This window comes from Lagopus muta, chromosome 15 (assembly GCF_023343835.1).
Source record: "Lagopus muta isolate bLagMut1 chromosome 15, bLagMut1 primary, whole genome shotgun sequence".
In the NCBI taxonomy this organism is placed as follows: Eukaryota; Metazoa; Chordata; class Aves; order Galliformes; family Phasianidae; genus Lagopus; species Lagopus muta.
The window spans coordinates 1,790,841-1,817,783 of NC_064447.1; the positions used below are offsets into that span (position 1 = coordinate 1,790,841).

Here is a 26,943-nt window from a genome sequence, read left to right on the forward strand (position 1 = left end):
ACCTGGCCATGGACAACTGAAAGCGTCTGACATCCCTGCAGCCATAACCCCTGCTCTTCTGTGATGCATCCAAGCACAAGGATGAGGCACGGGATTGGAACAGGAAATGTATCCTGTGAATGGAGGTGCAGATTGCCAGCACACACACCCTTCTCAACAGTCCTCAGTTCCCTTGGACAGAGCTGAGGTCCCCCTGAGACCAAGGAAAAGAGGGCAGACCCAGCATGCCTCTCTGCTGCAGTTACTGCAGCTGCCTGGGAGCGCAGAGCAGCAGCGGGTGCAGTGATGCTGCATTGTTGTTTCAGCCAGGGCAAGAGGAGCAAGCAGACCTGGAGAGTGTGTGCTTTTAGGCAAGGACTGACTGCACACCAGCAAAGTACCCAGCAGGACATCACACTCCTGTGCACAGAAGCACTCTCCCCAAGGCAGGAATAGCTTGCTGGAAAGGGGAACAGACATCAAAATGAGCATGCTGTCAGTACAGGATGCAGGAAAGCCAGCTGCTGCTGCACTGCAGAGTTCAGTGCAGAAACACCCTCCTATGACCAATGTGTCCAGAGGTCCAGAGAAAGAAGTGGCTTTTAATACTTCATCTGAAATAACTTAAAAAAGGCTTTGACTACCAGAAAGTGCAAAAGATGAGGCAGCACATGAAGAGGCTCCCATTTGTGTCCTGAGAAGCAAGGGGTTGTACTGACCCTGCACAGTGCAGCACATGCTTCCCCAAGCTGCTTCAGCTGCACAGCACCAGGCTGCTGCAGTCCTCTGGCAGAAGCTGCAGCTGGGCTCAGCTGGGCTTTGCAAAGCTGCCTTTGCCTTAGACTGCAGCTGAAGGAAAGAGCCCCGAGGCTTGGCAGGGTCCCAGGCTCTCAGCTGCCTCAGCTTGCTGCTGTCAGCTCGGGCAGTTTGGGGTTGTGCACCCTGCACTTCCAATTCTGCTGTCAGCTCAGGGCTCAGCTCTCCCCACCTCACTACTGGCTGCTGAAAAACATCGATGAGACTTTCTGTCTCTCATGTAGGCACAGTCAAACAGCAGCCTTTGTTTCTGGGCCTGCAGTACCATTGTTTCTAAGCTCAGTACCCATGCTGGTGCTGCATCCAAGCCCGATGCAAAGGAAAAGAACATCCTGCAAACCCAAATAATCCCACTGTGCAGCCTTCAGTGTGTGACCAAAAGCTGCTCCTCTCTGCTCTGATCGCAGATAAAAGATTCAGAACATCCTTTGGTGGAACGCACCTCAACGCTGTGATTTAGAACCACCAGAAGGGCTGTTTTTAATACGGCTCTGTGAATTCACAACAAGACGTACACAGCATCAAATGCTCAGGAGGTACTTCCTTGATTACACTAAATGCTGGTTCCATGAGGTTAAACCCACCAGTGGGTTTAACCTTTTGCTCCAAAAATAATCATTAGCCCCTGGTGCCAGCAGGCAGACATCTCAGGTAGGATGAACACTGCATTAACAAGAAACAGCTTGGAAACCAAACCAGTTCAAACACACAGTAGGGGAAATGGAAAGTTGAAGAATAATATTTAAAAATATTTGTCTTCAAAAATTCAGCCCCTCCCACGTTACCAAAATGTAATTAAAAGGATCCAGCAGCTGCTGGCTCTGAGATACCTTTGGTCCAAAAGCATTAGGAATCAATATGTTTTTCTAACCAAGTCTTGCAGTCCTGGCTCTTGTGGTTGCTTTGTTTTTTGTTTTGTCTTGTTTTTTTACTCCTGTTTCTCTCCTTTGTGTTTCCAAGGGTAGATCAGCTCTCCAAGGAACAGCTTCTTGCACAGGGACGCCCAGGAATCCTTGGGGTAACAGCTGTAGGTCGGCAGCCTGTATGTCTGTACCACATTGCCATATGATAGAGGGTTGATCTGTGAGAAGAAAGAGAGACAGCAGCAGTGAAAATGCCCTGAAGCAGGAGGGACAGGGAGACGAGGCAGTAATTGCAAGCTCTGTGCAGCACTGCCTCTGTTAGAACATCACACAGCTACAGAAGACGTCAAACTCCCTCCCTGCTAGTTAAAGCTATTTAGCCCTGAAACGTTAACAAACCAAGCCTGGCAAACAGTATTATTAGAACAGTTTTCAAGCAGAGCAGCAGATGTAAATGTCAGAAGGATTTGAGCTGCTCACCTTACAGTGAGAGGCAGGACTGTCACCTTGTTGCACTAGCAGCTTGTAGTGGCTGGAGAGATGGGGGGCTTCATTGCACACACCAGTACTCCTTTGGGCATGCACTGAAGTTGTAGCAACTTCTCCATTAAATGTCAGTTAGAATTTCCCTTTTAAGGTGCCAGCCCCCAGTCCACAGCTGTTGTTTAAGCTGAATCTCTCTCAGCACTTGATGGAATCCTGTCCTAGCAGAACAGGATGGATACAAAGCAATACCAGGCAGGGCTGCTCACTATCATTTTAAAATAAACCTCTTTGGCTGAATTCATAGCTTTTCAATGCAACTTCAATCCCTGCCCCAAGAAAGATCTGCCTGGAGTCCCTATGCAAGCTCACAGCCTCTGACTGAGGTCACAGAGTTTCTGTATTGGTTCTTTGGATGATGGGGACAGTCAGACAGATGGAGAAGGGAACACATCAGCTCTTGGAAACTCATTCCAGTGAAGTATTTTTCGGGGCAGAGGGATAGCTGAGGTGCAGAGGAGCCAGTCTGGACAAATTCAGATGCATGGGAAGGATGCACAGCAGTAGACTGACTCTGAAAAGTGAAGATGATTACACAGAAACAGTGGTGTCAGAAAACAGACCGTGAGAGGTGCCAAGGCAAGGAGACGTACAGAGCCTCGGGAAGACTGGACAGAGGAGAGAGATGGAAGGAAATCCTCCTCTATAAAAGGGTCCAGGTATGCTGGAACCAAGCAAGCAGCTGCGTGATCGAGGAAAGAGGTGAGAATGCATGGTGGAAAATGCAGTCACAGAAAGGACAGGGGCAATAAAAACACACACAGACACTGCTGTTCCAGAAGCTGAATTTTTCTTTTGTCCACTGATGAATGACCAGTTTTCTGGGAGTTTGCTTATGCCACCAGCCTGCTTCAGCTCTCCTGTGCTCATGGAGAGAAGGGATGAACGATGGGTGCCTGCAAAGATGGAGCTTCAAGAAAGAGCAATTAAGCAAAGAGTTCTTTAGAATTAGTCTCAGAGACCTTTATCAAATGTGTTTCAAAGAACAGAAGGAGGAAAACGCTTGTGCTCAGAAGCATCCCTGTGAAGTTTAGAAGAAGGCCAGGGCAAGGCAATGAACAGACCCAGCACAGGGTCCAGCTGCAAGACAGTGACTCAAACAGATTCACAGGAAGCTGAATTCCACCCAAATGAACGTTTGTACCCAAAACCCAAGAGCTGAGCTCACACATGGGCAACCCAAACTCCTGCAGCTCGTATTTCAAACACAGCCTTATGGCCAGGGATGGACCACAGCATTTATTCGACACGATAACCAACCTCACTGCACTGTGGCTGTGAGCAATTAGGAAAAACAGATGAGAAAGAAGGAAAGAGAGAAAGAAGGGAGGAAAGAAAGAAGAGAGGAGAGAAAGAAGGGAGGAAAGAAAGAAGAGAGGAGAGAAAGAAGGGAGGAAAGAAAGAAGGGAGGCGGAAGAAACCATGCCTTTCTCCCCAATTAGAAAACAAAACGTGCACACAAAATAAATAAATAAAAAACCCCAGCACAGTAAAACTCGAGCAATGATCACTGCCTGCTTCCTCAGCTCTGCACAGCGCCGTTGGAGGAGGACAGGACGCCTCTGGCTATCAGCTGTGTGGGCTGGAAGGATGCACACAATGTTTCCCTGGGCAGGGAGATGATGCCATTCTCTGCTGAGAAGTAACGTAACCCCAGCACAAGATATTTTGTCTCTCCTATTATAAATGGAAACAAACGAGCAAAAGAAAGGCAACTGCTTATTAGGGAAGCTGCACCATGAGTTCCTTTTTTGCAGTTTCTGTCCTTCAGAGTTATGCTACGCCCTGATCATACTCATCTGCATCCTTTGTTTCCTAAGGGAGCTGCTCCCTTTTGCTTTCCTTTTTCGCTTAACCCTTCTCAAAGCAATTGCTCTGAAGGATGACACTTCTGGCAGAAGGCACACAGATGAATTAAACGCTCTGTGTGTCCTCACTGAGCTGAGCCACGCTGCCAGAAATCCTTCTTGTGGACTGAAACGAATACTTTTAAACACTAATGAAAACACTCAGCTATGTCAGCTATGGAGAAAAACTAGCAGCATTTGGAATGGGAGCATCACCCCCAGCTGCCTGTGCCTGGACAGCATTCCTTAAATGTAAGAGTGACTACTTGGCTGAACCACAAGCTGAACACGAATGCTCAAACCCAGCATTATTGATTTCTCATCCATTACCAGTGCCTCAAAGGGCAGCTTGGATTGTAACAGTCACCTGCAGCTTCAATTACTGCAGGCATGGTCGCATGCATGTAACCACACTTTGATCACACATGGCATCAGAGGGCCACCATATGGGGAGGGGACACAGCCACCGTGATACTGCTGCAAGGGAAAAACCATCGTGCAGCACAGATCAGAATTTCAGCATGTCACTTAAAAGCAGGCTTCTTAGATTTCCCTCTCAAAAGACCTATCAGAAAGCAGCACATTCAGCAGAATTTCTGACAGGAGCCCATTTTTCATTTCCACCACCGCAAAGGGAGTAGAAAAAAGTGCCTTTACCAACTCTGTGCTCATTATTACTTGAGCAGAAGGCCAAAAGCGACATCCACTCCAGCGCTTCCACCTTTTGATACGATGACTTATGCTATATTCTAGATAGGAAAATTCATCGCATTCATATGACTCACTGCCTCTGCTCTCTATCTCAGCCCTGCTATTTTTCCTCTGGAGCAGCTATCCACCTCGGCTCACAAACACACTGCTGCCAAACTGCTCAGCTGCTCCTCTGCTTCACCACTCGTGGCCACCGCTTCCTTTTTATGGAGTTTTTTGGGGAAGGAGAATGACAGATTTTGGTTCTCCCACCGCCATCCTACCGAAAAGAAGTGGGATCAGCGTGCCTTAAAAACACTCAATTTGCCCCAGCAGGAACCTGCAGGAGGGATTCCCTTCTGAATCGCTGCTGGATGATGTGCGAGCTCGGTGCTGAGCTCACCTATGCCAAAATGGGGCTGGGGTTGGACCTGTGATGGAAAAAGCAAAAGATCTGGGAAGCCGCGGTTAATTCCTTCCCACACACTTTCCAAGTGTGCAAATGGTTTCTGTAATTCCATCTCCTGACTCACAGACTTCCTTCCCAAGATGCAAAGAGCAACAACAACGACCCTGAAATACGGCAAAGTCGGGAGAGTTTCACAGAATCACTCCTGAAAGCGTAACAACAACCTCCCTGCTACCATCACAGCACTTCTGTGCAGAAGAAAACTGATTTTTTATCTCCGGTGACAGAGCATGGAAATGCAGTCCTACAGAAGCACAGGTTGCCTTGTCCTGTGCGCCCTGACAGGACAACTAAGGAGAACAGGGGGCCCTTCCCTCTCTTGTCCCATCCACACACCTGCCCTGACTGCCTCATGGTACAACTGCAGCTTTTCAACACATCTGGAAGTGAAACTCTTTCCCTAGCCCTTAACCATCCTTCATTCCAGATGCTTCCAGCTGTCTTCTTCTGCTCATCTCAGTGTGCAGCAGTTATTAAGGTGCAGCTGCATGCAGCCACAAAGTGTGGCAGTACTGACATGGTATTTCATGCTTCTCAAATTTCTCCCACTTCATTTCACATCACACAAGATCCTGCATTTTCTCCAAACAGAAGAGTCAGCCGAGGCACTTAGAAGATGAGAAAGCAGCAGTTTAGAAGAGCGGAAAGCCAGCCAAAAGCACCTCCTTTGTTTCAGTATTTCACAGATGCAATCCTTGAAGCTGGGTCCTTACGCAAAGGGCACTAAGCTGTGGGACCAGTTCAGAGCTCAAGAAGAGGAAAGAAAGGATCTGGGGGTCAGCTGGAGGGCTTTTCCTCCAGCACACGCAGCTCACCTGCATAAGGAGTCGAAGAGGTTTTCCATCCTGCTGCTGGAGGACTCTGAACTTCACACCAGCTGAAAAGAAACAGAACACAAAAACTAAATCCATGCTGGAGAAAGGCCCACACCATTTTGTTTAGCTTAGAGAAGAGAAAGCTCCAGGGAAACCTCACTGTGGCCTTCCAGTACTTGAAGGGAGCGTATAAACAGGAGGGGGAATGGCTGTTTGTGAGGGTGGATGGTGACAGGACAAGGGGGAATGGTCTTAAACTGAGACAGGGGAGGTTGAGGTTGGATATTAGGAGGAAGTTTTTCCCCCAGAGGGTGGTGAGGCACTGGCACAGGTTGCCCAAGGAGGCTGTGGATGCCCCATCCCTGCAGGCATTCAAGGCCAGGCTGGAGGTGGCTCTGGGCAGCCTGGGCTGCTGGTTGGCGACCTGCACACAGCAGGGGTTGGAGCTGGATGAGCACTGTGCTCCTTTTCAACCCAGGGCATTCTGTGACTCTATGATTTGCTGACCAGCTGTTGGCTGCGTGCTCCAGAAACAGCCTTCCACCTTTCTGGAATTGTTAACCCCTACTAATTTTCAACAGGAAGCACAGATATCCCCCAGAACGGCTTTGAGACTAATGACAAACAGTGTTTCTCTGCGCTCCATTAAAATCAGCCCTCTGAGTCCCAGGCTGCAACTGCAGTCCAGAAGAAAGCACAAAGCCCAGAAATCAGGCAGGCAGTGCTGCTGACTGCAGTAATCCTTGCCTTTCCAAACTTCCATCAGAACGGGAACTTCACGTGAACAAGAGGCACGGATCACCTTTGATTTGTGCTCATGGGGCTGCAGCACGTGTGCGAATCTCTTTCAGACTGAGCAAGGAGAGCAGCCAGCCCAGAGGCATTCAGAACATTTCAAAGCCACCACTGCCTATTAATCACAGCACTCCTGTTTTTAACACACTAATAACCCCATCAAACCTGACACTTTCATATTCCCTCTTGGACTCGAAACAATCCCAATACTTTAAAGATTCTGGGTTCCAATGGTGACATCCTGCTCATGAACATTTAATGCAACACGTCAAAGGATGGTAACAATTAGGGCTGGAGAGGCATTTTTCTTCTTTTCTTTCCTATTATTCCTTCCTATGGGTGAGAGGATGGGGCCAGAGTAATGAAGTGATCTGTCACAGATCAAACAGCAACTCAGGAGTACAAACAGAAATAAAACTCTTATCTTTACAGGCTCTGCCACTGTGTAAATGGCTCTTACACATTTAAAAACCAAAACAGTTTCTCTTTTCCCTTAGCTTTGAATTAATGGATATTACACGGTTCATTCTTCCTTTTGGGAGAGAACTCTCTTGCCTAGTAAAGAGCTCTTCCCAAATCACGCAGCCCTTTTTTGTACAAGGCAGGAAGGGATTATCTGTTTATTGCTGGGTTACATTGGAACATGGACTCCTCCAATGGCTTCCAAAAGAAGTCTGAGTATGCTGGGTCTTGAGCAGAGCAGATGTGCTGGAAGTGAAAACGTCTTCAAAGGGATTCACTGAGTTCTGGCTACTAGAAAGCGTCAGAGACATCCCCAAATCTTCTTTTCAAGCAGGCAGCTTGTCAGAGGTACAACCAAACAGGCACTGGCCTTGCAAGGTGGGTGATGCAGCACTCTGGAGCCTTGTGCTAACATCAGGCCATTAGATCAGCAAATGCTGTTTCTCTAAGTCACAGTCACATGCTGCTCTTTCACAGATGCAAGCTAGTAATCTCTGGAACAGGTTATTTAACTGTTCAAAAGTCTTCAGTTCTTAACAAATTTATTTCAGAATGACCTACAGAGTACCACAACACTCAGAAATCTGAGCAATTCACTTAAGAGATGAAGCAGGAAGACGGGGAAAACTCCAAATCACTCCAGCAGCAAAGAACCCTCAGCCTTCTGTCACTGCCAGCCAACTCCAAAGCTCGGGGTTGGGCATGTTTTTGTACACAGGCATCACCATCAGCACCAGAGGTCAGGACACGGCTCCATTTGCTTTGTTCCACACGACAGTGCACTGATGGCTGTTCGTGTTGCAGTAATTATGGGGGAACATGACGACAGAACCGTGCTGAGAATGACAGCGTTTGCCCCAGAGTTTGTGAACAGGCAAGAGGAGGATGGAGAAAATGAACTGACTGCCTGCTATCAGACACGGGCAGGCTGAGACCCCCCGGCCTCACTGCTGTGCCTTCCTTGAGGCTCTGTATCACCAGCACAGTGAACCATCCCAGCCAAGGAGCATCCCTTCAGCTGACACCTGGCAGGCAGAGCACAAAAGGTGTCACTGTGGATGTATCTGCACTGACTTTTTACAATCCAAAGTATTTCCCATCGCATAGAGGAAACAAAACACGGATTTCATTTCTGGTGTGTGGACGGATCTTCCAACCATTCAGGCCCAGGCTTCACCTATATAATATTTTGTCAATTCAGAAGCTGAGTCAAGAGACTTGGAAGCCAGCACTGAACTGAGATGAACTTAAACCCTTGCTGATAGGAAAAGCTATCCATTCACGTTGGTAGAACTGTCTTGATGGTGCTCAAAATAATCAGATGCCATACATAACACAGGCAAGAAGATTTCTGAGTCTGAAAAGGGAAGCAAAACCTCAGCAGTGGGGACATGAAGCAACGCGTACTCTCTGAAGTCCTTTGAATCTGATTCAACTGCTCCATCTGTCACCACTCCAACGATATGTTTTTATTCTAGAGCAGGAACATAGGCTGCAGAAACTCTGAGATACCTCTTCATCGAGCAGGCAGCAGAGTACTGCAGCGTTTGCTTTCACAGAATGTGTAAGAGGAGCAAACAAATAGCCAGCAATGGAAGTCAGCTAACAAACTGCCAAGCAGAGAATCCACAGCCTGGGCAGAGGCTTATTACTCCACAGAGGGTAGAACAAAACTGAGAAGTAACCCAAGACTGATGGGAGTACACAGCCTCACAGCTCCCAGTGCAATAAGATATCCTTCTGCCCTCCGACTCGCTGTCTGTTGGATCAGTTTCCTTCTGCAGTATTTCCTGCTCTCCAAAGACAGCCCTCAAGGGTGAAGAAGTTTCTGCCAGGAAATTGATAGGAACACGCTGAAAGCGCACATGGAAAAGCAACAGACTTGGTAACACGGCTCAGCTCTACCTTCCCAGAGTCAAACCTGGCACCACTCCAGCACACAGAGCTGACAGCAGCTCCCAGCAGCTTCCTCTGCTCTTGATGAGTAGCCCTGGTTTGGTGATGAGCAAATTCCTTGCTTCTAAAATTCCTCCTGTGTGCTCTTATATTGGATGGGAGACAACGATTTAGACCAGCTTGATTTTAACTGGATTAACCACGTCCACTGACAGTTAAGCCCACTTCCAAATGATCCTTTACTCTGATACTAATCGTGGCTCATCGCTGTCAAAAAGGAAACAACAACAAATAGCTCCGAAATGGTGACAGGTTAATCTCAAAGAGGGAATGATGATCTGAAAACCTGGCCAGAACTCCGAATCTGACCCAAACATCTCAGTGCAGGACTCCAGTTAACCAAGTCAGCACAGAACTGGAGCTCCATTGATTCACATTCTTTATGATGCAGACTTTCCAAGTACTTTTGCAATTTGTTTCACAGCCAAAAACCCCAGTGTTAACAGAAGTTTTACCTGATCTAGTATGCTGTAACAGGAATAAAAAATAAATGAATTGATTTAAATGGTGTTTGCTTGGGTGTCACTTTTATTTATCACAGGCTTCGTAAGGGCGCTTCTGATTCTGATTCAGCACCAAATGCCTTTCCACTGACATCCAGCTCCTTGCAGCAGCTAGTTAAATGCATGGACAACCGCATGGCTTATGCTCTGGGCCACTTCCCAGCCCTCTGAATTTTCTATTTAGAAGCTATCAATTGCACCAAGACAAAATGCATAATGCAAAAACCCTGAACTTTTGCATATGGAAGCGCTGAAGGACTTACCTGCCAGTCTGTAGGATCTGCACAACCGAAGGATGACTGAGTAAAGAGGCAGAGAGTCAATCAGGTCAACCAGCAAGTGGATCAGGCCTTGCACAATCACCACCAGCAAACGGAGCTAAAGAGAAACAGCTCAGTAAGCAGCATGAGATACCAGCCCTGCAAACTCAGGAGTTGGCCTGCACTCTGACATTGTGCATAAGCTGAACTCTCCTGAGGTGAGCTTAAAAAGTCTAACAGTGCTGGGTATCCAGTGCCTGTATAAGGTTTCTTAAGGGTCTAACTGTAGCGAAGCCTCATGTTTGTAGATGCTGTGAGCCATAAGGACACAAGAGCAATTCCCCTTTCAGCAGGCACAGTCAAAAAGGGAGATTTCATGCTCACAGTTCCACTGAACTCCATCACCCTGCATCAGAGAATGCAAATTTCCCTTCCCAGCAGTGAGCTAAAATGCTTTATTTCTGTCTGAAGAAACCCCACGTAGAGCATTTAAGCAAGAGCCAAGCAGTCAGAAATGAGCTTCCTGCTTAGCATTGTGCTGACTAAGGCTCCTTTTGTCAGACTGCATTTATATTTGCTGTCAAGCCCATCTCAGAAGAGAGGGCTCATAAAAGATATTGAAATCCTGTGTGAAGGCCACTGCGTGTGGAAAATACTGCTCCAGGCAGGCCATGGACAGGACTGGTCATATTGGAGAAGGAAAAAGAAGGAAGTCTAACCCTCTTAGCAAAGCCTGGTGGAGAGCATTTAACACAGCAGGTTAACTCCTTGAAGAAGCTGTTCTGGATCAAACTGGAGACGTGGGATGGAGAGACTGAAATGACTTCTGAGGAAAAGACAGGGGAACAGCGTGTCCTGCTGCCCTGCATTTGCTGGGAATTCCCTCTGGAGAAACACAGCCACGTACCCTGGTCTTACTTGGTCTGCATGGGCTGTGTGACAGCTCCTCCTGGACGCTCACACAAATCTTGTGTTTTCCTTGTGGATGACAGTAAATGACTAAGACACCCTTATACATCCATATATCTCAGGAAACAGCTGCCTTCAAGGGTTAAATCTTACCAGGGTAAACACCAAATAGTACAGTGCAGTTGTAGGCAGAAGGAACAGCAGGATGGTAAACAGCAACGTGCCAATAAATAACTAGGGGAAAAAAGAAACAAAATCATCAGCAGAACAATGGCAAAACAAAATAAAAGTAATAGGAAATGCTGAAGCAGAGAGTTTGCAAGACTCTTAACACTTTCTTTTAAATTCCCTACGTGAATAATTCTGCTAATATTTTCAGTAATTATTCTCTTTTCGGGCCTTTTATATGACTGTTTGAAAAGATCCTGAAAGCATTTGTTCCTTTATGAACAATGCTCAAGATTTCCTATTTTAGGTTGGCTTCCTTAGGAAGCAAACCTTCTATGATTACACTGTTCAACCATGCCCTGCCTCTGTGAGTTTTAAAACTATTGGTCTGTATTTTACTGGGAAAGTTGCAAAGTAGAAACTGGGTAGGGAAATCTATGGACTTTTTTGTTCCTCCTTGGTTTGGGAGAATTGGGCTGTAAGTTTTCAATGGGCAGCAACTGGCCGGCCAAAGGACATCAAGGCTCTTGCTCTCAGTAGGTAACTGGGAGACAAAGAAGATAGGGACTGGGCAGGATGATGTGATATTTTGAGAGGAATAAGAAAAATCCATAGGAAAGCAGATGTCATTAGCTCCACTGCCCATGGAACTGGTTATTTTAGTGTCAGGTTGGCCCAGCTGGCATAAGCCAAACTAATTTCAACTGAAACCAACAGAGAAATACAGATTTATGATAAATAGAGACCCAACTCTTCAATTCTCTGTTCTGGTGACTGGGAGGACACAGGACCAGGGGGCACTGCAGGAAGAGAACACAGCCACAATGTGTTAAGGAATAAAACAGCCCTGTTGCAGAGGTGGATTGATGGCTCAGCTTCACGCACAGAAGCAGACATAGATGACAACCTGACCCATCCCCTTCACAGCCACTGTTTCTCCCCTCCTCTGCCACTCCATGCCGTTCCTTAATGTCTTTTGAAGACTTTTAAGGTCAGCTCTGTGTGTCTCATCCCACCCAGACCAACAACACAGCTCCCGTGAGCAGCAGGATAGAGCCAGGAGGGCCAAACCAACCCTCCTCAGAGCACACAGGGGAGCCTGACACAAACCATCATCCTGACAGACACTCTGACTTTTCCATCACCAAGGAAAGGAGAAAACCTTCTGCTGCGGTGGTGTGAGAAGCCAGAGCTCATCTGCTGAACACAGAGAGGCACCTGGGGGTCACCAAACATCACTTTATTATTTCAGTGATGTCTGCAACAGTAGGTGTGGCCCAGCCTTCCTATGGCTCTGCCCAGCCTTCCTATGGCGTTGGAGGATTTCATAAGAGGTTACAGCATCTGACAAAAAAAAAACCAACAACTGCCTCTGCTGTTTGAGTGAGAAAGTGTGGGCCACCAGGCTCCAGCTTCATGTGAATGAAGGGGGGCTTTTTCATAGCAGCACTGGCAAGCCAAGCCAGTTCCTATGGCAACACTGCTGGGCACTGCCTCCCTCCCCCATGTCTACTCTGTGCTGAGAGCATCTCCAGCACCCCCAGAGCACGGTGGGCACCCAGCACCTGCCACAGGGCACACAGGGAAGCATGGAGTGCTGCAAACCCAGGAGTCACACAGCCAAAGGATGCCCCAGGTTGGAAGGGACCCACAAGAATCACCGAGTCCAATCCGCAGCCTCTGTAACCAAAGCAGCCAGGATCACCTGCCTGCCTGCAGCAAGCCCTGATGCTGCAGCACTACCTGGTCCAAGTCATAGGAGCAGGAATCCACCCGCTGCCGGAGGACGTTCCACTTCTTCCCACGGAACAAACGCCAGAGAGACGACAGGCCGTAGATCTTCAGGCAGTAGAGTCTGAGCAAAGAGAAGATGCCACACATCAGAGCTGTGAGCTCCTCAGCAACACAAAGCAGCTGTCATCATGACACCCCGTGCCCACCCGCTTACTGATGTCACAGAACTCGGGTTGGCAAAAGAAATCAACCCGAGAATGATGCAGATAAAATGTTCATTGCTCAGTCAACCAACTGGGGCTGCCCCCTGGTACAGGCAAGGAAGGCTGCTGCAGGCAGTTCTGGACAACTGTGGGGCAACCACTGTGCCATGCCCCATGGCTACAGCCAGGCTGATTCCCTGCTCTTGGTGATGAAGAGGTTGGCATGCCCAAAGTGCCAAGTTCTGCTGGAGGTGGCCGCTATGAGCAGCCATTGCTACCACCCTCCCTGCAGCAGGAGCTGCAAGTTTTTTCCCTGCAGCCCACCTCTGTTTCTTCAGATTTCCTCTCTTCCCTTCACTCCACCCTTTTCCATGGCAGGAGCATCCAAGGCCTTATTGCTTGCGCTTGAGTCAGCACCATTTACTTTTGCCTCTGCAGCACTGAGGTGAGGGGGAGGAATGGAGCACTGCACCTTCATCCATAAGAGTGGGAAAAGATCAACTAAATGGCTGCTGGCACCTCTACTGAATCCTTTCCCATGGCTTTAGTAACTTGGTGCTATGACACTTGGAACTACCCGAGGAAACGGCAATGGTGAGAGGCCTGAGGTGATGAGAGGTGAGAAGTAGAGACACCTACAGAACAACACAAAGGAAGAAAGAGTCCCTGGAAGGGGAAAGAGGGACAAAGAGCCTCAGAGAGCAGGAATGTAAGTAAGGGAGACCCAATCTACAGAGCAGAACAGAGCTTGGGAGAGCCTGACCTACAGCAGCCAGACTGGTCAACCAGCCTACACAAAGCACCAAGGCTGCTCAGGCTTCAAGATGGCATTGTGAAAGCAGTGGCAAGGAGTCTTATCCCAGAGAAGAATTTGGTCTGAGGAACACTGGCTGCTTCAAGGATGAGGCAGGTGCCCAGACTGCACGGCTCAGAGCACTCATCTCCAGGCCAGAGGGTTCCCAGCAGGCTCCTCCAGCTTGCTGCTGCACACCATCCATGGCTCCTGCCTCTCACCCACATATCCTGCTTTGACACCATGCAGGTGGACCTGATGGAGCACCCGCCCCACCTTTGCTGCTGCCTGTGCACACATGCCAGCTCTTGTTTCACTGGAAAGTCTATTGTGGGTGGGTGCTCAGACTTCACCAGCACCCAACCCAGCAATTTGTTCCTCCAGCTGCAGGAAGGCAAGGTGTTGTGGTGATTGTGCTGATGTGGGTGAGCAGTACCTCGTCCTGACTCTTCATAGGGGCAGCTGACACAGCAGGGACAGCTGGGTGCCAGCAGTAAGATAACATATAGCTGTTCCACACTTCTAACACAGCCCAGGTTGGTAGACTGGCTCCCTGCAGCTCACAACAGGAAAGCAATCAGCAGAGAAAATGCTTTTCCTGTTTCCACTCACAAGCAGAAGGGACCAAGACCATTCCTCACAGCCCAAACAGAAATTCCAGAAAACTGGAGCTGTTCATGGAATCATAGAGTCAGAGAATCACGGAATGCCCTGGGTTGAAAAGGACCTCAATGATCACCCAGTTCCAACCCCCTGCTGTGTGCAGGTCACCAACCAGCAGCCCAGGCTGCCCAGAGCCACATCCAGCCTGGCCTTGAATGCCTGCAGGGATGGGGATCCACAGCCTCCTTGGGCAACCTGTGCCAGTGCCTCACCACCCTCTGGGGGAAAAACTTCCTCCTAAAAGCAGGAAATCCCTTTTTCTCCTGCTGAGAAGAACCTCTGTGTTACCAACAGTACTGATCTCAGGTGCAAGTCCTACACTCACAACATAACTCATAAATAACATAACATATATATAACATAACATAACTCATAAATTGTATCTCAATACAACCATTCCCTAAGCTGGCTGTAACTCAAGTTCTATCATTTCTTCTGTTGTTTGCAACACGAAGGCCTCTGCTCACAGCCTGCAGAGGAATGATGGCAGTTCTGCACTTTATCAGCCAAAGGTTCCCCTACTCATTACTTTCTCTCTCATCTTGGCAAAAGCAGCTCCTTTTCAGTGGTCTGCATGATGCTTTGCTGCAGCACTTGTTAATGGAAGGCAGGAACAAAGCATGTTAGCAGGCACAGTAATTCCAACGTGCCCAGCACAAGGCATGCCCCAAAGTCCTCTGCACTCCCACATGCTCCCTCACAGCCTCTGTCCTGCTTTCAGGCAGCGGGGCCCTGCAGTATATCCAGAAAATGCCACCAGGATGGTGGCACAGCCATGCTGCACCCCCAGAGCTGCCACCCATGATGCAGACTGGAATCCCTGAAGCCAGGCAGAGGCAGAGACTTGTGGGCCTCTCCAGAAGAACAAGGGTTCATTTCTCCTCCTCCTCTCCTGTTCTGAACTGAGCAGGGTGCCACTGAAACGTACTGTGAAAGGTTAGGGTGAACTTGCCCTCCACCTATCACAGTTTTCTTTTTCCAGGTCACTACCACAAGTCAATATTTCAAGATACAAAAGAATCAAAAGGCAGATTGTTTGCACTGCTGTGACTATCATTTCTACATGCATTAAAAATGCAATAAATTAACTGCTGCCTTCAAGTGTGAATTCAGGAGTACTACGCTAGGATTGAATGCCACCAATATGACACTGGGCTTGGGATCAGAGTGCTAATTGTCTCACAGATTCCAGTATATCAACTTGTAAGTTCTGTGGATTTCTTGGTGAGGAATCAAGCCACAGCAGCCCCGTGTATCCCCAGCACCTGCTGTTTGCTTTCTGCATTTTGAGGGTCCATCTTGTAGCTGACTTGTATTACTGACTCCATCTTGGAGTCAAAGGTTCTTGCTTTGACTACAAACACGTCCAAGACAACCAAGAAGACTAACTCACCTCGCTCCATAGACATAGAAGCAGTAGATGTGGAAGGTCAGAAGTGCAATGATGTCAGAGAGGATGCAGAGAGCCACGGTCAGACCCAGACAAGCTGACAGACCAACGTACCACAGGATCATCTCGATGAATGGGGACATCAGGTGAATGTAGCCTAGTGAACATTGCAGTGTCAAGATTTCAGTGAGACATCTTCCCTGCTCACACTTTCAAAAGCCTCATTTTCCCTTTGTCCCATTTCTCCCCCCTGTTCAAACAGTGCTCCAGAAATCATAGCCACCAAACCACTGGAAAATTCCTTTGGATGGCCATTTTCTGCTTAGGAGAGCCAGCAAAAGCTCTTTCCCCCTAGGCTTACATCCAAGTATAGCAGCTATGTAAGGACAGAATCAGCTTCAACAGAGCAGTCACCCTGCTCCATACAGGATTTACTTCTTTAGATCTGCATTCAGTTCTAATCATATTTTTAACCACGCAAGTCAAGCTTTACTGAAGCCATCTCCCTTCTCTTCCTATTCCCACAAAAAACCATGGCAAATGAATTCTGCAAAATAAAAGTCTGGAGACATACAGTGTCTTTCATCAATGATGTGGAGCAGAGTAAATATAATATCTAAGGAGTTTGTTCCCATCATAACTATTCTCCTTCCTCAAGACATTTATCAAGAATAACTGGGGCGTGTTACTTCAAGGAAGGAATACATAGAGAAGAGCTCTAAAATCTGTGTAGCAAGTCAGTGGTAGGGCAGGTTTGCATTTGCATCCAGAGAGCACACTTCTCCTTCTGATCAAATGCCACTTAGAGGGCAGAGCTGGCATAAGACCTAAAACCTTCTCTTGGACACTCAGTGCTAATGGCACCAAGTAAGTGAGGTCCACTGCGACTTGCACTTCTTGCAAAACATCAGGACAAGCACTTTATTTCATATGCATGACTTCCTTGTGTGGGAATCCAGCTCTGGCTTGAGTTCCCACAGCAGGAAGACTCACAGACAAGTCTGTACTTGCAACAGTGCATTTTGATTCATTATTCACCTCTAGGCAAACATGAAGCACTTGGGAGGGAAGAGATGAAAAGGGAGGCTGAAATGTTGAACAATTGCACTTACTAATCCAGAGGTGGATGTGGTAAAGGAAGAACCGACCCAGCACCTGATCCAAAGCTCGGTTCATTTTCAGTCCAGCTGGTGCTCCCATCAGCCACTGGAGCAGGTCCTGCAGCTCTTCAGCTACACGCTGCAAACACAGAAACAAGCACGGAAACAACCTGAGATAAAAGATGTCCATCACACCAAACAGGTCCAGTGTATGGAACCTGATGCCCTCCACCAAGTATTCTCACCACATCCTTCAATGCAGTGGGGAAAAAACCCAAGCGGCTGCTCTGTAGACAACGACTTATTTAGGAAGGCACCTTTATTAGCAAATGAGTTTTTACTGAACATGAACATAACAGCAGAGAGGAAGCTGAACTGCTTAAATGGTTCCAGTGCTGGCAGCATGAACTTGTGTTTGCTCATGGCCACGGCTGGTAGACTCACAGTGTGGATTCGTGGTGTTCTTGAAATCCACGGCCAATGCTGGAGCACAAACCAACTTCATTCAGCAGACAACTGAAAAGTCAGAACTGAGGGAGTAATCCAGCCATGGGGAAAGCAGTTGGGAATTAAAAGGGGGCAGCATGGAGTGCGCTCATGGACAAAACAGGTGATTTTTCAACGGAATAAACTGTGTGTGTACAGCAGAATAGAAAACACAAATACGTAAACATGGTTCAGTATAAACAGATTTCCTTCTACCCTGTGGGGCGTTAGGCAAGATGAAACACAGTGTCCCTGGCATCCTAGGGAAAAAGAAGCCCTCAGTCATTGAGAACAAAGCTGATGGAGTTCATTCCCACATCACTGAAGGCTTTGACTCGCTCTTTCTGGTGATTTAATACCTGTTTACAAGGGTGGACAGTGGTAGGACAAGGGGGAATGGTTTTAAACTGAGACAGGGGAGGTTTAGGTTGGATATGAGGAGGAAGTTTTTCAGCCAGAGGGTGGTGAGGCACTGGCACAGGTTGCCCAAGGAGGCTGTGGATGCCCCATCCCTGCAGGCATTCAAGGCCAGGCTGGATGTGGCTCTGGGCAGCCTGGGCTGCTGGTTGGTGACCTGCACACAGCAGGGGGTTGGAGCTGGATGAGCATTGTGCTCCTTTGCAACCCAGGGCATTCTAGGATTCTATGACCAAATTATTGATGGACTTTCTCTCTGTCCTACACTACTTTGCCTGCAGTAGGCAGGGCAGAAGATGCTGTTCCTTCCCAGCAATGTGTGCCTGAACGACCCACCTACACTGAAATAAATGGTGAAGTTCATTCACCAGGCTGAGAACAGTAACCTCCAGCAAGCAGATGGGAACACACCTGGAAGAAGGGGCCTCGCACACTGTTCCACAGAGACTGTGAATGAAATTCCACCTCTGAAAATCCCAAATATAACCAGGCCCACGTGAGCTTCAGTGCAAACTGTGCACATGCAGCAGAATCAAGACCTGAAGCGGATGTGCTGCAGCCTACCTTCCTACCTTCACAGGGGAAATGTTTTCCAAGGACCAATTCCATTTTATTAACCAACTGGATCACTGCAATATGGGTTTGTGCTCATCTACTCTTAGTGTAGTGTAAAATTCAGAGCTCTACCTCCAATCTATCCCAATTTCCCCTTACTAGCAGGACTGCCTATTTATTTCATTCACTTTCCCTCTGTCTCAACATCTCCCTGCGAGTCGAAACTGATTTGACTCCACAGATCTTACCTCCATGCAGAGCACCGTTAGCTGCTTTATAAATAGACTGGCTTTAATATTTAAAGCGTTGGATTTGTAACTTAGAAAAAGCATTTGAGGATTTTAATGAAATATTTAAATGCTTGAAAGCAGTCCTTCAGCAGCAAGGCTTGTTTTCCAGCACTGAATGCTTCTGGAGGTTTCCAGTTCCAGAGGTGCCACCAAATTCTGACAGTGGCACGTAGCTCTGGGAAGGTGCCCAAGCCTCCTGCTATTTAGCTGGGCAGAGCATCTCCAAACACAGCCCTAAAGCATAACCTTGCAAGCTGTTTTGCAGCTGGATATTTTAGGACTGATCAATAGCAAGCAAAACAAGAAAAGGTGACTGGGAGCCTAACCCTCTCGTTGCAGTCATGCATACTGAATGTGACCAGTATTAATAAAAGAGGAACAGTGAATTACATGGAAGTGGTTTCATAAAGGAGGGTAAGGACGTCACTAAAGCAGAGACCACAGCTAACAAGGCTCAGATGAGGTGGCTGTGGAAATATTTCCTTTGCAGCCATGCTCTTCTTGTTTGTCTCCACACGTGGTGTCCGATGGCAGTGTGATATGGATGGAGAAAGACATGCAGCCCACTGGAGAGGGGCTCTGTGGGCACTGGAAAGTGCAGCATAAGCTTCCTGAGTGCAGCATCTAGTGCAAGGCAGAGCAAGCTGAGCCCAGGCACTCCCCACCGGGCACCTACCTGTGATTTCACCAATTAGCATCTAAGAATATTTTCCAGGCTGCATCCTCTCTGCTGGCTTTGTTTATGGATTACAGAACAGAACTGAACAGGAACTCACATCCAATTATCTCTAAGCCCCAGCAATACTTTTGGAGGCAAGATCTATGATAAATATTTACATGTTTCAAGGAGATTACAGCTTAAGGAAAAGAGAGATCAGTCGGGATGCAAGAAGTGAAGGAGGAGAAAGAGAAAGAGGGTTTGTAAGCTGTTCTTCAGTTTAAATCCAGAAAAATGAAGCACTTTGAATTGGGTATTTTTGTGGAAGGCAAAAACTGGGACTGCTGATGGGAAGCCTGGTGGGAGGGAGAGGAAGGAGGAGTTGTGAGGGCACCCACAGAGAGAAGAGCGTTCGCATTTTCCATGCTTGGTTTTGAAAGCCTGCTCCAAAATCAGCCCTTTCTATTGCATGCAGCTACACCCCGGTTACTCCCTAGGTGTCTGAATCACATCTGCTTCAGTTACCAACAAAAGCAACTTGTTATTACAGTCAGCACAGCACAGCTCATCAAGCTGTGAAAAGTGGGAGCTGCAGTCAATTGCTAGCAAAGTGCTGATTTGGAAAGCATTGTATCAGGGCCTGACGAATGATGGCTAAGGAACATGGCTCCATCTTCACGTCAGCAGGCTGGGCTTGTGAGCCTGGCAGTTGTTGAGAGTCAAAATAACCAACGTGCATCTGTTTCTTCCCTGAGATGGAAAGGTCTAGGACTAGGAAAAAAAAGAAGTGCACCGTTTCCAACCCCCAGACAGCTGAAGGTTTGTCAATATTAATATCAATGAAACCAATAAGGGTTTAGATTATATTTTGTCAAGATTAAAATCAATCAAAGCCATAAGGTTAAAAAAAAAAAGCTGTACCATATTATGACATGATTATTAATATCTATCTATCTATCCCATGCTCTGTTCACTAACATACACAGAGATGTAAGAAGGTCAATATCATCAGCAGGTCCGGGCCTCACCAAAAGCAGAACAGCAAAGAGCATCAGGGAAGAAAAAGGGAAAAGTAACTCCTTCTGCACATGGGAAAGTTAGCATTGCTGAACTTGGCAACACAAAGCACTTGAGAAAGCTCAAGCGATGGGAATAATGTGTACCAGATGGACACTCAGCAGCAAAATGGAAACCTACTGTTGGATGGCTAAGGGGAGATTTTGCTGTCATGCTGGAAAAGAAGTGGTGCTGGCTTGCATACCACATGCTGAAGTCATTGGTATATTTTGGGATTGCTCAGAACTGCATTTTTTAAGGCCTGCACATAATGCACATAAATCAATGCCCACCAAAGGCAGGAAAAGAACTCCAAGTGATTTTATGTCCACAATCTAATACGTTTGGAAGGAGAAAGCGAGGCTGGAAAGTAAGGGGAGTTAAGTGGCCTGAAATGATAAGCTTGGTGATGGAGGCACAAACAGACTGCCAGCCACCCGTACAAAGGGGAGTGAACTTCCAGGCAAGTAAGTAAGCAGCTCCTGGTGATACTGAGGTAATGAGGTCTACAGGTGTAGAAGGCTTGATGAAAATAAGTGACGTTCCGATATTTATGCACAGTGACAGATGAGCTAAACTTCTGAGAGAGGAAAGAATGAGCAACTCTCACAAGCAAGCCTGTCCAGGCCAGGTGCTGGGATCAGATACACCTTGAGCACAGAGAGAGCCCATCTGCCAAAGACACTGGGCAGATGGAACCCCTCCTGGAGCCACCTGTGCAAACAGGAATGCTGCCAAGAGCCACTTCCTTGCAGACTTGTTAAGAAATCAGATTTTTGAGAGCTGGACACTTGCAGTAATCCCACAAGGAGAGCTTTAGAGAACTTCAGCTTTTTCAGCTGAAATATCTGTAAGGTAAGCTGAAAAACCTGAAGATTTAGGAATAAGATGTAAAGAAGATCTTTAGTTTATAGCTCAAGTAGCTCAGGAGCAAACGTGTCGCAGAAGAAATGTCCTTCATACCCCATCACTGCTGCTGAATAGGGTCTGCATCAATCCCTAAAATGTGCAATCCTCTAAAGTTTGGCTACAACAAATAGCAGAAATAGCAGTAACATGACCCACAGCTATGCTGGATCTCCAGACACACTCCACACACACTCTCTGGAAGCACAGTGTGCATGAGAATGATCAGAGACATGTGGCTTGTGACAACAAGAGTGTTAGACATGGACCAAACAGATCATTGTTGAGGGAACTACGATCTCCTCCCAAGAAAGACAGGACGAGTAGCAAAAAAGAAACTGCTGATGGAATTCTCTAATCAGAATAGAATTCCTCCCTGGAATGTCCCACTTTGCTGGAGAAAGAGCAAAGATGATGACCTCCAGCTGCCAGAAAAACCAATGGAAAGATCCACAACCTCTCCCAGAAGTGTAGGAAAAGTGGGCAGAGAAAGTATTAAGCTGTGCAGCTCTATGGCCATGCTTGACCCTAGCTACACATGTATTCCCAAGACACAGAAGCTCTAAAATCAGAGCTAACTTTAGATTAATAGTCTGGCCTCCAGCCTCTGAAGTGCATTATCTGTTCCTTACTGCCACTAAACAGATATATTGGAGTGATGCACTTAAAGCAAGCCACCAGAAAAGCAGGATAGCGTGAGTCATGCTCGTTCTTTGTGAATTTATGCTGATGCTGAGGGATCTCAGCGGGCAAGAAGAGTTATGTCTGAGAAGAGCACAGGACACAGCAAGTTTTTCTGGTTTACCATCTGCACATCAGAATTCTTAGGATTTCAGGTGTTTGCATCCTGTCTAGCTAATGCCTTTGGATTTCCCCATAATTTTCCTCTTCACTGGCACACTTGCATGCTTATCAAGTTTGACTTTTCAGTAGTTTATCAGACTCAATGCAGGTTACAGCTGGCTTTTACCAAATGCCCCATAAAGCAACAGCTTGAGGATACTTCTGTGAACTTGATAACCACTCCAACTTGCAGCTGCAGAACTCTGCCCAAGCCATAATTGTTACTTTGGGAACTAGAACAGCCCTCCAGTAAGCATCTAATTACTATTCACTGCACACTCAAAGCAGAGCTGTGTTCCTTTTGAGCAGCCCAGCAGGCTTGATTTGAAGATTTCACTGTTCTTGAGGAGACCCAATTTACATGACTTCGGACCAGACTCTCTGAAATCCTTGTGTGTAAGGCAGTGCCTCCTTACAGCCACCCCAGGCACCAAGAGGTGGTCAGGACCCAGAGAAGGTGAGAGAGGAATGGCTCCAGCCATACTTACATCAGCCACAGGGATGAGAGTGTCAGCAAGGTGACCGATCTGGTTCTTTCTGTACAGCCAGGACATTAGCAGTATCCCCAGAGCCACATCAATCAGCAGAGAGACAAAGATGTTGGCTTTCCTGCATGCAGGATAAAAAGAAACAACGTTAGAGCAAAAGGAAGGACAGCACCTAAGGTTTTAATGGCAGCTGTTGGCTTCACTTACATGCTACCTCTCTTGTCCCAGGGACACAAGGACAACTTAGGAAAGAAACACGGTACAGACATATTTTGACTTTCACTGACCTGCTGCTACTTCTGTGGCTGAACACCGAGCCACTCTGAGCATGCCACACCATGAAACCTCTTTTAGCAAGGGAAGTGAATAGCAGGGCTGAAGCTACAAAGCAGAATGTTGGACAAGGTGTACATGTATACTCAGTGGGAATTCCACAATCCCAAGGGCACCAGCACTTGGAGGATCCCCATGGAGATCAGATGGCTTTCCAAAAGATGTAGTTCAGTTGCAGTCAATGCAATCAGTTGCATCCATGGGCATGTAAGCAACTCCAGCAGGGCTGCAGAACTGCCCCTGACTGCTAGTGGGTCTGAAGGAAATCCTATTACGTGAGTTCTTCAGGCTAAACAACCACAATTACATCTTCAAATCTGCTAATCTGAGTGTTCTCTGGTAGTCCATTTCCCCAGGCTCAGAGAACCACCCAGAACAAGACTCGCTGTGTAACTGCCATAGCACATTCAGTATCTGTGTCAGATCCCCGCCTCTCCTGTTCCACTCACTGCACTGCACGTTTGCTTTTTGTCACACTGACTTCCTCACTGCTTTTGGAGCCTCTGATCTCCAGTTACTGCATGAAAGGAGCAGGCAAAAGAGGGCAGCAACTAAACCTTTCTGCTCTTTTGGAAAGTGCTGTGAATACCGATGGCAGCTTTTGGTTAACCTTGGCAGCATGCATGCAAGCAACGAGCTTGTGGAAGTACTGACAGCAAGGCAGTATCCACAAGGGTGCAGTACAGGCTTTCTGTGGGCAAGATCCCAGCCGTCCTTCCCAGAAAAAAAAAGCCCATGCCTGGCAAAAGACATAGGCAGGATAAAAGAGAGAACAGGGAAGATATCTGCAAAGTACCAAGGAGCAGAGCAAGCAAGGTAGGTAGCACGACATGGAACAGCAAGGATCCTGCAGTGCTGTTCTGTCAGCCAGGCCAGTCTCAGAGCCCTGTGGCAGGCACAGGATCCATGGTTTGGGTTCTCCAAAGGAGATGGGGCCATATGTGTCATTGTGTGCATTCCATACCTCATTAGCTGGGTCTGGTTTTGAGCCTTCTTGCTGCTGCTGATGACCTGGAGGTGCTGCAGGCGGTGGCCCAGCTGCTCACAGGTTGAGAGTTTGCTCCACAAGAAAGACAAAGGCCAAAACTTCAGAACCCTGCAGAAACACAACAGGAACATCCCCTTTACCTTCTGCCTGCATACTGTTTGTACAAGCTCCATGCAAAACATTTAGTGTAAAGTGAAGGTTGTGTAACCAGAAACAGCACTGACATACTCAACGTCAACATCCACTGCAGGCTCAGAGGGGAGGCAATACTCACGTGTTGTTTTTTTCTTTGACTGAGAAGCAGTGCACTAGATGATGCTCAGTTATCTTCGTTGCCACACAATGCACAAAAGAAGGAACAATTTGATTTGCACAGCCCAGAATGACACATGGGATACAGGTTTGTCAGAGAGTGCCCAGCAGCGGTGCAGTGACGCAAAGCACCACAGCTGCTGTGGGGAATAAACTGATGCTGATATAATCGGGATCACTTCTTTCCTGCCCACAACGGCCATTTCACTCACTAGAAATCCATCTCCACTTTCAGTTACCTCTTTCACCCACTCACTTGCACTGTGCTGGCACGCTCCTCCGGTTTACATTCCTTCCAAATGCTAAAATTATTCCTGGGATTCTGCTTCCCCTATGAAATTGGACAGCTGTTGGGACCATTAGTGAGTGAGGCCCGGAGACTTCCATGAACGTCTGCATGCCTCCCCTGGCCCTCTGGGAGGAAATCAGCCCGCAGCATGGCAGCAGAGGCCTCCAGGACCAGCCTCTGCCTGCTGGTACATTTTACACAAATGGCAGCATTACAGCTGGTTCCAAATCCTGCTTGGTTTCGGTACGGTTGCTCTACCTTTCCTCCTCACACTTCCCAAGCCCTTTTGTCCAGACTTCATGCAAGGTTCCTCACTTCAACAAACAGTGCTGAAACCCTCTTCCCCCTCCCCATTCAACTTTCAGGCATTGATTCCAAAATGCACGCAGCATACTGTGAATCATTCTTTTTAACTTGAGAGTTACTCAGCTCTCCTTCTCAGCCTCCCACCTTAGAGACAAATGAATGCACTGTTGTTCAGCTGACTTACTTCATCTAAAGTGATGGAGAAAAGAGCTCCATACAGGAGAGATGCAGCATGGGCAACTGTGCTGCCCGCCTCAGAGACCTCTGCAGACCCACATAGGCTGTGGACCTTTCCTTTTCCTTTTCCTTTTCCTTTTCCTTTTCCTTTTCCTTTTCCTTTTCCTTTTCATCTTTTACCTTCCTTTTCCTCTTTCCTCTTTCCTCTTTCCTCTTTTCCCTTCCCTTCCCTTCCCTTCCCTTCCCTTCCCTTCCCTTCCCTTCCCTTTTTCCCTTCCCTTCCCTTCCCTTTTTCCCTTCCCTTCCCTTTCCTTTTTCTCTTCCTTCCCTTCCTTTCCCTTCCCTTTTTCCCTTCCCTTCCCTTTTTCCCTTCCCTTCCCTTCCCTTTTTCCCTTCCCTTCCCTTCCCTTTCCTTTTTCCCTTCCCTTCCCTTCCCTTTTTCCCTTCCCTTCCCTTTTTCCCTTCCCTTTCCTTTTTCTCTTCCTTCCCTTCCTTTCCCTTCCCTTTTTCCCTTCCCTTCCCTTTTTCCCTTCCCTTCCCTTCCCTTCCCTTTTTCCCTTCCCTTCCCTTTTTCCCTTCCCTTCCCTTCCCTTTTTCCCTTCCCTTCCCTTTCCTTTTTCTCTTCCTTCCCTTCCTTTCCCTTCCCTTTTTCCCTTCCCTTCCCTTTTTCCCTTCCCTTCCCTTCCTTTCCCTTCCCTTCCCTTCCCTTCCCTTTTTCCCTTCCCTTCCCTTCCCTTTTTCCCTTCCCTTCCCTTTTTCCCTTCCCTTCCCTTTTTCCCTTCCCTTCCCCCATCCCTTCCCTTCCCTTCCCTTCCCTTCCCTTCCCTTCCCTTCCCTTCCCTTCCCTTCCCTTCCCTTCCCTTCCCTTCCCTTCCCTTCCCTTCCCTTCCCTTCCCTTCCCTTCCCTTCCCTTCCCTTCCCCTTCCCCTTCCCCTTCTCCTTCCCCTCCCCCTTCCCCTCCCCCTTCCCCTTCCCCTTCCCCCGTAGCCCAGTGGCTCCAAGTCCCAACCTGGAAAACCTCTGCTACAGCACAGAATTGTTCCACTTACACTCTTCCTTTGTCAAGTCACTACATACACATTCATTTAAATAAAAATACAAACATGCTGCATAAACCTTGATATAATAGTTGCAAGATGTGCTATGGAAACTCCCATCTGCAACAGTAATGAGAAAGAAAGCCAAAAATACTTCTTGCGTGGTCTCCTTCCCTATGCATAGCAACTCTGCATCGCCGTAGATGCTCCCACCTGTTTGTCACACAGTATATGCACTGGTTTTTGTAAGTGCAATGGAAAACCAAACCGTACACATAAAATATGAATGATACATGTTTGCCTTATTTAAGCAGGAGACCTTTGGGGTACTTCCAAATAGAAGGAAATAAATTAACATAGCCTGCAGGAATAAATCTTCAGTTTCCAGTATTATTTTTTTTATCCCAGGGCTGAGGGATTCTCCAGATATCCAAAGGAAAGCAGTCTTTGGGGCCCAGATCACACACAGACATTACAGCCCCGTTAAGCAGAGCCCCCCGGCTTCTTTTTGCTCTTTCCTAGAAACCACAGGAACAAAGCCTCCCTTCTGGGTGAGGCATCAGACAGAGGTCCTGGTGTCATTAAGAGCATGGTAAGAGGGCTTTTAGAATAAACAAAGCACGGCATGCAGTTTATTACCCCAATACAAACCATCCTGCTGCTCCAAACAGCTCCCTGGAGCCCTGCCTGTGGTGGGGAAATTCTGCACGCTCCGAATGCTGAGCTGCACTGGGCACTGCTAAGCACAAGGTGGTGCTGAAGAAATGCTTTCATTTGAGATCAGAGAGCTGTTTGGTGAGGTCGGGTTGATGTCAGCGCTCACTTTCTCTGATTCCTAATGCTA

At 47.5% G+C, this 26,943-nt stretch overlaps 1 protein-coding gene across 6 annotated transcripts in view; it reads right to left on the bottom strand.

Moving 5' to 3' along the window:
* Positions 1-1,245: 1,245 nt before the first annotated feature.
* Positions 1,246-26,943, bottom strand: part of PIGQ (phosphatidylinositol glycan anchor biosynthesis class Q) — a 35,052-nt gene continuing 9,354 nt past the window's right edge. For all 6 annotated transcript variants that reach the window (XM_048961634.1, XM_048961632.1, XM_048961633.1 and 3 more), the window contains exons 3-11: positions 23,955-24,086; positions 22,658-22,778; positions 16,971-17,097; positions 15,862-16,015; positions 12,819-12,930; positions 11,061-11,141; positions 10,002-10,116; positions 6,023-6,084; positions 1,246-1,876 (exon numbers count right to left, since the gene is read on the bottom strand). In XM_048961634.1, the coding sequence (XP_048817591.1) occupies positions 1,724-1,876; positions 6,023-6,084; positions 10,002-10,116; positions 11,061-11,141; positions 12,819-12,930; positions 15,862-16,015; positions 16,971-17,097; positions 22,658-22,778; positions 23,955-24,086 (1,057 nt within the window). In that variant the 3' untranslated portion in view covers positions 1,246-1,723. The remainder of the gene's footprint in view (positions 1,877-6,022; positions 6,085-10,001; positions 10,117-11,060; positions 11,142-12,818; positions 12,931-15,861; positions 16,016-16,970; positions 17,098-22,657; positions 22,779-23,954; positions 24,087-26,943) is intronic.